Here is a 9,965-nt window from a genome sequence, read left to right as displayed (position 1 = left end):
CGTTATAGTAAATAAGAATTTGTTCTTAATTAATTGACCTGTCTAGTGAAATAAAAGTAAAATACATTTTAGTCAGTGAAATCTCCTCAGACTATTTTCTATAACGTGAACAAGCATGAACTACTATAACCTTTTAAAAGGCATGTTGCTGTTTGTGTATACATATAAATATAAATTACTATATGCTATTTAATTTAGACTGCTATAATAGAACAGGCAGCATATATAATTCCGCTCTGATAAAATATGATTTGCGTCATTTAGCTTCATGTCCACATCCTAGTTCAATCCTAACCCTATCCCTAACCTTAACCCTAACCTTAACCCAAACCCTAGCTTCATGTCCACATCCCGGTTAAACCTTAACCCTAACCTCAACCCTAACCCTAACCTCAACCATAACCCTAACCTTAACCCTAACCTCAACCATAACCCTAGCTTCATGTCCACATCCCGGTTCAACCCTAACCCTAACCTTAACCCTAACCTTAACCATAACCCTAACCCTAGCTTCATGTCCACATCCCGGTTCAACCCTAACCCTAACCTTAACCCTAGCTTCATGTCCACATCCCGGTTCAACCCTAACCCTAACCTTAACCCTAACCTCAACCATAACCCTAACCCTAGCTTCATGTCCACATCCCGGGTTCAACCCTAACCTTAACCCTAACCTCAACCATAACCCTAACCTTAACCCTAACCTCAACCATAACCCTAGCTTCATGTCCACATCCCGGTTCAACCCTAACCCTAACCTTAACCCTAACCTCAACCATAACCCTAACCTTAACCCTAGCTTCATGTCCACATTCCAGCTCAAGCCTAATCTTAAAGATAAATATAAAGCTTGCATTCAACAGATTGATGTGCTATATTAATCAAGATTATACATTTTTTTTTTAATCATAGTATTTCTATCCTATTCTGTAAACATATTTTATCTAGCAGCTTGCACCACATTCACTTCGGTGCACATTTACAGGTGGGCTTGTTCAATTACTATATTGTATGTTTAGGCCCATGATTTATTTTATTGTATCAATCAATAGCCAATCAAAATGATAATCAGATCTACATTGCTTTTTCTTACGTATGACGTAAGCGCGTCGACTGGTTGAACGTTTACATCGCAAATCAAAAGGTGTTTGTCATCTGCTCCGAATACAGCAGGCAACCCATTAATAAACCAACAATGCAGTTTTAAGAAAATATAGTTAAGAAAAATATGTAATAAATTAACTTAAGTAAAAAAGTAACACAATAAAAATAACGAGGCTATCGGTACAGGTTAGTTGAGGTCATTTGTACGTCGGTAGGGGTAAAGTGACTGCATAGATAATAAACAGCGAGTAGCAGCAGTGTACAAAACTCTTAAAATATTTTTTTTAAACTGAAAGGTGGGGGGGGGGTTCAATGCAAATAGTCTGGGTAGCCATTTGATTGTTCAGCAGTTTTATGGCTTGGGGGTAGAAGCTGTACCGTTTTGGGGGTAGAAGCTGTAACGTTAGCGCCTAGCTAGCACTAGCTGTGAACTATCTGAGCGCTACCGAACAAAAGCCTTAAAACAAGCTGATTTGCAGCGGCCATCGATATTTTAACACGGACAATTTTTATTATCAAGTTCTAGGTAATTATATTTTCCAATTAACGTTATGTTAGCGTGTGTCTGTCGACCTTGCCTAACGTTAGTCCCGAATCTTTGTTCTGCTTGCGTGGAAGACCCAGATTACGATTGGCTTTTTTTCTTCTTCACATTTCCAATGTGTCAACCACTTAAAAACCATTTAGATGCTAACTAAACTACTTAATTGACATGATCTGACACGTTTGCATATTTGTTGTGGATATTTTGCGCACAAATAGTAACTGCAACGTGTCTCGCGAAGGTCATCGGATGCATGTGGGGTAACGTTATTGTAGTTTTTACATTTCTTGCTAAATCATATACTGTTTTTAGCATGGTGTGGTTGTTTTTCAAGGTTTGTGTTAGAAAACGCAGCGTTCTTTTACAGGAAATAGTGTACTTTTCTCTTAAAACAAGGCAAAGGTCCAAGTCCCACAGCGCCATCTTTTGGTCGTGTATTTGTAATCGCTGTTGAAAAATAAATTCATAATGTTATTCAGAAATATTCACTACCATCGAGGATTTTCTCAAATAATTTATTGTGCATAAATTAGTCATTTTGCAATCAAACACAATGGCTGTTTTAGGCATCAAAGGAACCAAGCATCATTAAAGTGGCCAGGCTCCTTTGTTTTCTATTGCTTTATGACACAGCAGGCCAACTCAACATTTGGCTTGTCATCTCCCCATTGGCATTGTTCGCAGGGGCAGGCCACAGGAACAGCACTCACACCTAATGTGCTGAGGAAGTCTTTTCACAAAGCACTTTCAGTATGTCATTGGAAGGCAAAAAATGGGGATTGTTTACTCTGAAATGTACAAAATGTGAAGTGGAGGATTATGTTTTGTTAGTGGTGGCAATGCAACAAACTCTTTCAATTCAATTGCACACAACCTGTTTCTGTTCTTCAGATAAAGGCTCAGAAGTTTCCCCTTCTCTCTCGCCAGTCAAGATGGGAGGAGCTGTGAGCGCTGGCGAGGATAATGACGAGTTGATTGACAACCTGAAGGAGGCACACTACATCCATTCAGACCTGGTGGAGCGGGCCTTCAGGGCCATCGACCGGGCCGACTACTACCTGGAGGAGTACCGTGACAGTGCCTACAAGGACCTGGCCTGGAGGCACGGCAACATCCACCTATCAGCCCCCTGTATCTACTCTGAGGTGATGGAGGCCCTGGACCTGCACCCTGGCCTGTCCTTCCTCAACCTGGGCAGTGGGACGGGGTACCTCAGCACTATGGTGGGACTCATACTGGGTGAGTTGTTGTAACTGGTTTAGCCAGCAGCATACCACCCTGCATCCCACTGCCCGCTTGGTTCTGAAGCTAAGCAGGGTTGGTCCTGGTCGGTCCCTAGATGGGAGACCAGATGCTGCTGGAAGTGGTGTTGGGGGGGCCATTTGGAGGCACTCTTTCCTCGAGTCAAAAAAAAAAATATCCCAATACCCCAGGGCAGTGATTGGGGACTTTGCCCTCTGTAGGGTGCTGTCTTTCTGATGGGACGTTAAACGTGTGTCCTGACTCTCTGGTCACTAAAGATCCCATGGCACTCGTCGTAAGCGTAGGGGTGTTAACTCTGGTGTCCTGGCTAAATTCCCAAGCTGTCCCTCATACTGTCACCTAATCATCCCCAGCTTACAATTCATCTCATTCATCCCCCCTCCTCTCCCCTGTAACTATTCCCCAGGTTGTTGCTGTAAATGAGAATGTGTTCTCAGTCAACTTACCTGGTAAAATAAACACTCTGGGCCTGGGTGAGTTACTGTAGCAAACAGTACAACCACTCTGGGCCTGGGTGAGTTACTGTAGCAAACAGTACAACCACTCTGGGCCTGGGTGAGTTACTGTAGCAGACAGTACAACCACTCTGGGCCTGGGTGAGTTACTGTAGCAGACATTACAACCACTCTGGGCCTGGGTGAGTTACTGTAGCAGACAGTACAACCACTCTGGGCCTGGGTGAGTTACTGTAGCAAACAGTACAACCACTCTGGGCCTGGGTGAGTTACTGTAGCAAACAGTACAACCACTCTGGGCCTGGGTGAGTTACTGTAGCAGACAGTACAACCACTCCGGGCCTGGGTGAGTTACTGTAGCAGACAGTACAACCACTCTGGGCCTGGGTGAGTTACTGTAGCAGACAGTACAACCACTCCGGGCCTGGCTGAGTTACTGTAGCAGACAGTACAACCACTCCGGGCCTGGCTGAGTTACTGTAGCAGACAGTACAACCACTCCGGGCCTGGGTGAGTTACTGTAGCTGGACAGTACAACCACTCTGGGTCTTGTTGGAGTTGGAAAGGGGGAAATCAGCAGGCCAACTGATTGGAAAAGTTGATTGAAATGCATTGTGGATGTTATTTTTCTGTTGTAATCCTGGTTCCAGGTCCATTTGGTGTGAACCATGGGGTGGAGTTATATGCTGATGTGATTGAGTATGCCTATCAGAAGCTAGACTACTTCATCAAAACCAGCGAAAGCTTTGACAAGTGAGACTCTACCTCTGATTGCCTTTCCAGTCTACATCAGCCTTGAAGTTCTCTCTTGTCAGTAGACATCGTGGCTAGTTGAATATCAGGTGGGAGTGTGTAGCCTGTAAAATCTATTGTTTTTGTTTATACTATATTTGTGGGTTTTTTTTAGGTTTGAGTTCTGCGAACCTTCGTTTGTGGCGGGGAACTGCCTGGAGATCCCCCCTGAGAGCAGGCAGTATGACAGGGTGTACTGTGGCGCGGGAGTGCAGAGAGACCATGAAGAATACATGAAGAACCTGCTGAAGGTGGGGGGTATTCTGGTACTGCCTCTGGAGGAGAAGGTGTGTATACTCACACTAACTAGGTTTCCATCCAACCTTTTTATGCTTGTACTTGTCGGATAGAAAATGTCAATTTGTCGGTAAACTCAGCAAAATGTCGACAAAATAAAATACGCTAGAGGTGGTGTGATCTTTTCGTCTGTAAAATGTACTATGCGATAAATGGTGGCGGAAACGCCTTTATGCGCAAATATTGATATAATAACCATTGAATTGGAGTACATTTGGAGTCACACCATGATATGCTGTGTGGTCCTCCCACTACGACTCAGGCATGCGGTTTATTAGGCTACAGATGGAATAAGTGGTGATGAACTTCACAGCGTGGTCAACGTGCACGGTGATGAGCTTAAAGATAATGTGAAGGAAACCCATTGTATTTTTTTTATTCGTGGGAATTGAACAGCAAAATTATTATTATTTTTTTTAATGTGCAATACGTCATCATTGGATGGAAACACCCCTCTGATGAGAAAAATGTGCATATTTTAAAATATAATGCATGAAAATCTGTAGCCAATAGGATGGAGACCTAGCTACTGAAATACATGTAATTATGTCCCTTACACAAATAGGATGTGCTCTAATGCAGGGCTTCCCAAACTCGGTCCTGCCCCCCCACCCTGGGTGCATTGTTTTGACCTAACACTACACAGCTGGTTCAAATAACCATCTCATCATGGGGGGGGGCAGGACCGAGTTTGGGAAGCCCTGCCCTAATGTACCCTATTCTTGTACTCTTCCTAGCTGACCAAGATCAGGCGTACAGGCCAGAGCAGCTGGGAGACCAAAAAGATCATTGCTGTGTCCTTCGCTCCACTGGCACTGCCCCAACATAACACCAATGGTGAACCCAAGACAGTCCCACTACGTGAGTAACCTTGTCAGTTTGGGATTTTCTAACATAAAAGTCAGAAGAGATGAGTGAAAAACGCTAGAACCCCCCCCCCCCCCCCCCCCCCCCAGACATTTTGATCACCATCCAAAGCATACTAACGTTCTCTTAATTCTCTCTCCTTGCTGATCTCTGGTGACCCACGGAGCAGCCACGTTTGAGGTGCGGACGCTGCAAGAGCTGGCTCGTATAGCCATCCGCCACACCCTGAGAGTGACCACGGACAACGGGGGGGGTCAGCCACGGGGTCGGGGCTCTTTTGGAGGAGGCAGGGGCCTGGGGGTCAGTGGGCTCCACAAGTACGGCCCGCGTTTTAAACGCCGGCGAGTTCACCACCGCCGCCACTGCACCTCTGTAGTACTGGCACACAAGCCTGTGGTGAGCAATGCTGACCCCACCCCTGCTCCCCTGGACAACAACAACAATAACCACGGGGGGCAGGAGGATGGGCAGCGAAGGGCAGCCCGGGAGGAGGAGGAGGAGGAGGAGGAAGCAGAAAAGGAGACAGGGGAGCTACTCCCAGCAGAGCCACCTATAAACATCCTGAGAGAAAGGATTCTCGTTTTGCCCCTCCCGGAGCCTCTGAAGATGTACCTGCTGTACTGCCGGGAGAAATGACTTTTCCACAGATGCAGCACCCAGCAGAAACCAACAACCCCTGACTGGGTCTCTGTCTCTGACTGGGTCTCTGTCTCTGACTGGGTTTCTGTCTCTGACTGGGTCTCTGTCTCTGACTGGGTCTCTGTTACTGACTGGGTCTCTGTTACTGACTGGGTCTCTGTTACTGACTGGGTCTCTGTTACTGACTGGGTCTCTGTCACTGACTGGGTCTCTGACTGGGTCTCTGTCTCTGACTGGGTCTCTGTCTCTGACTGGGTCTCTGTCTCTGACTGGGTCTCTGTCTCTGACTGGGTCTCTGTCTCTGACTGGGTCTCATTTTCTGACCCCTGAATGGGTCTCTGTCTCTGACTGGGTCTCTGTCTCTGACTGGGTCTCTGTCTCTGACTGGGTCTCTGTCTCTGACTGGGTCTCTGTTACTGACTGGGTCTCTGTTTCTGACTGGGTCTCTGTTTCTGACTGGGTCTCTGTTTCTGACCCCTGACTGGGTCTCTGTTTCTGACCCCTGACTGGGTCTCTGTTTCTGACTGGGTCTCTGTCTCTGACTGGGTCTCTGTCTCTGACTGGGTCTCTGTCTCTGACTGGGTCTCTGTCTCTGACTGGGTCTCTGTCTCTGACTGGGTCTCATTTTCTGACCCCTGAATGGGTCTCATTTTCTGACCCCTGAATGGGTCTCTGTCTCTGACTGGGTCTCTGTCTCTGACTGGGTCTCTGTCTCTGACTGGGTCTCTGACTGGGTCTCTGTCTCTGACTGGGTCTCTGTCTCTGACTGGGTCTCTGTCTCTGACTGGGTCTCTGTTACTGACTGGGTCTCTGTTACTGACTGGGTCTCTGTTTCTGACTGGGTCTCTGTTTCTGACTGGGTCTCTGTTTCTGACTGGGTCTCTGTTTCTGACTGGGTCTCTGTTTCTGACTGGGTCTCTGTTTCTGACTGGGTCTCTGTTTCTGACCCCTGACTGGGTCTCTGTTTCTGACTGGGTCTCTGTTTCTGACTGGGTCTCTGTTTCTGATCCCTGACTGGGTCTCTGTCTCTGACTGGGTCTCTGTCTCTGACTGGGTCTCTGTTACTGTTTCTTACTCAATTCCTTTCCTGTCACTGTAAGGAGGAGACATATTTGACCAGTATGGGAAGGGTTTCACCTTGGATAGAAAGGTGTCTCTAGGCGCTCTGGTACTCAGTAACTTAGCTTTCTCAATGTTGAGGATGTTTAGACAGCCAAACAGATCAATTATGTGAATGGATTTTATTTTTTTGCAGTAGTTGGGAAGGGAGGATCTTTGTGATTTAACTTTTTCACTCAACCCAACAGAAGTTGTTTCCCTCTTAAGCTGTGTGTGAGAATGGGATCCATATATTCTGTGCTGAGTGAGCCCTAGACCTATGCAGGTGTCTGTTATCTGGTTGGAAGACCAAACTCTACTTATTGGACATCACCTGCAGCCACATGTGGACCAACGTGCTCTGGGACATCTTCTGTACCACGAGAGACTGGAAGAACCATCTGAGATTGCTATCGAGCCTTGTGCTTCATAAATGGAAGGAGAAGATGGGATAGTGTCAGAGTGGAGGAGAAAGTTTGTCATTTCAGTAGTGTCCAGAAGCCAGAGAGATGTTTGACCTCTGAAGAGAGGTGGTGTAGAGGTTGTCTGTTGATGAGGTGGTGTGGAGCTGGTAGCATGATGCCTGTGGTTTAGAGACACTTAAAGCGATATTATTGTTTGACTCTATTTTGTTAGCAGACTGGCAGTGGATATTAGGTGTTGTTTTGAGTTAACTTTCTTGAGAATAAATGCAGGAGACACTATGATGCCATGATCATGTCCAGCAGTCGTTTCAGTTTGAACATGACAGACTAGGGTTGACCATGCTTCTTCCATTGTTATGATGGATTCTGCTCAAATTCTCTTATATTTGTAAATGTTTACTTTTCCCTCTAAAATGGTTCAGTTCCATTTTTAATTCAGTCAATTCTGGAAAATAATTGACGTTTGATTCATAGGTAGATAAAAAAAAAAAAAAACTGGGATTTTTTTCACAATGAATTTCATTACCTTCTGAATTCATTTAAGATCAAATTAACGCCAAACTTGACATGTACATTTATCCAAAGCTGGTATTTTGGTTTACTCTGTAATCAATAGTGAAAGAAAGTTAGTTTACAGGGGATCATGTTTTTTTTTCTACATAAACTGTATATACAAAAGTATGTGGACACCCCTTCAAATTTGTGGATTCAGCTATTTCAGCCACACCAATCTCCATAGACAAACAGTCAGTAGAATGGCCTTACTGAAGTGCTGACGTCTGTGCCACCGTCATAGGATGCCACCTTTCCAACAAGTCAGTTCGTCAAATTTCTGTCCCGCTAGAGCTGCCCCGGTCAACTGTAAGTGCTGTTATTGCGAAGTGGAAATGTCTAGAAGCAACAACGGCTCAGCCGCGTAGGGGTAGGCCACACAAACTCCCAGAACGGGACTGATGAGTGCTGAAGCGTGTAAAAGTTGTCTGTTCCCGAGTGTAACACTCACTACCAAGTTACAAACTGCCTCTGGAAGGAACGTCAGCACAAGAACTGTTCATCGGGAGCTTCATGAAGTGGGTTTCCATGGCCATGCAGCCGCGCACACAAGCCTAAGATCACCACCATGCACAATGCCAAGCATTGGCTGGAGTGGTGTAAAGCTCGCCACCATTGGACTCTGGAGCAGTGGAAACGTGTTCTCTGGAGGGATGAATCACCCTTCACCATCTGGCAGCCCGGTGGACAAATCTGGGTTTGTAGCACTACCTGCCCGAATGTATAGTGGCAACTGTAAAGTTTGGTGGATGTGGAATAATGGTCTGGGGCTGTTTTATATGGTTCGGGCTAGGCCCCTTAGTTCTAGTGAAGGGAAATCTTAACGCTACAGCATACATTGATATTCTAGGTGATTTTGTGGCAGCAGTTTGGGGAAGGCCCTTTCCTGTTATAACATGACAATGCCCCCGTGCACAAAGCCAGGTTCATACAGAAATGGTTTGTCGAGATCGGTGTGGAAGCACTTGACTGGCCTGCAACAGAGCCCTGACCTCAATCTCATCGAACACCTTCGGGATGAATTGGAACGCCGATTGCGAGGCCAGGCCTAATCGCCCAACATCAGTGCCCCATCTCACTAATGCTCTTGTGGCTGAATGGAAGCAAGTCCCCACAGTAATGTTCCAACTTCTAGTGGAAAGCCTTCCCAGAAGAGTGGAGGCTGTTACAGCAGCAAAGGGGGGGGGGGGGGGGGGGGGGGACGACGACCATCTCCATATTAATACCCATGATTTTGGAATGAGATGTTTGACGAGCGGGTGTCCACATACTTTTGGCTGTGTAGTGTATCATGCCACTGCTGTAAACCTGTGAGAAGACAGGACAGGAAATGCATGTAGCTGTGTGCTGTCAAAACAGCAGAGAGAAAATGAAACCTTTAATTTCTGACTTATGAAGGTTTAGTTATACATTACGTGTGGTCTTCTGCATATAAATACAATTTTATATATATAGATATATATATTCTTTAGCTCATACTTGCTACAGATACCTTACAGACTGGATGTTAACTTATAGTCAGCCTCCAGTGTCACACCTACAGTATGTCACATGAAATTGGCATAATGGTCAAAATTATTCTGATTTGTCCTTTTAATATAACGCTTTCACATTGATTTCAAATGTTAAGTGATACATCTTTACTCCCTTGGCCAGGCAGATTGTGTTGTGATTTTTTTTTAAATATTTCAGTACTGTGGTAGAATATGAGCAATTAAAGGTATTTCCCAGTTTGCTTTTATACTGTAGAACCATTCCTTAAGTTCTGACAAATGTGTGTTGTGTTTACGGATGTTATTTTGGAATTTGAGCTGTACTTTTGACTGCTGTTAATAAAAGTCCATTTTATGCAAAAGTTGAATGTTTGATGTGAGATCATACACTTTAACTCCACCACACATCAGTTTCACTCATTTAAATTAAAATAGA

The 9,965-nt window shown here is 45.2% G+C and overlaps 1 protein-coding gene across 4 annotated transcripts; it reads left to right on the top strand.

The window, feature by feature from the left end:
• The first annotated feature begins 1,129 nt into the window (after nucleotides 1-1,129).
• Nucleotides 1,130-6,144, top strand: LOC110492660 (protein-L-isoaspartate O-methyltransferase domain-containing protein 2). Of its 4 annotated transcripts, none has more exons than XM_036947688.1 (6): nucleotides 1,130-1,290; nucleotides 2,540-2,887; nucleotides 4,017-4,119; nucleotides 4,274-4,445; nucleotides 5,193-5,316; nucleotides 5,492-6,143. In XM_036947688.1, the coding sequence occupies exons 2-6, from the start codon at nucleotides 2,581-2,583 to the stop codon at nucleotides 5,956-5,958; spliced, it is 1,173 nt and encodes a 390-aa protein (XP_036803583.1). In that variant the 5' UTR covers nucleotides 1,130-1,290; nucleotides 2,540-2,580; the 3' UTR covers nucleotides 5,959-6,143. The 4 variants fall into 4 exon arrangements, with proteins under 4 accessions (XP_036803583.1, XP_036803584.1, XP_036803585.1 ...); XM_036947689.1 differs by lacking the exon at nucleotides 1,130-1,290 and adding an exon at nucleotides 1,393-1,630 and having other exon boundaries at nucleotides 2,576-2,887; nucleotides 5,492-6,144; XM_036947690.1 differs by lacking the exon at nucleotides 1,130-1,290 and adding an exon at nucleotides 1,393-1,630 and having other exon boundaries at nucleotides 4,274-4,409.
• The last annotated feature ends 3,821 nt before the right edge of the window (nucleotides 6,145-9,965 follow it).

The sequence above is a fragment of the Oncorhynchus mykiss genome, chromosome 16, assembly GCF_013265735.2.
Source record: "Oncorhynchus mykiss isolate Arlee chromosome 16, USDA_OmykA_1.1, whole genome shotgun sequence".
In the NCBI taxonomy this organism is placed as follows: Eukaryota; Metazoa; Chordata; class Actinopteri; order Salmoniformes; family Salmonidae; genus Oncorhynchus; species Oncorhynchus mykiss.
The sequence above is the reverse complement of the archived record's forward strand: the minus strand, read 5'-3'. Positions and strand labels throughout refer to the sequence as shown.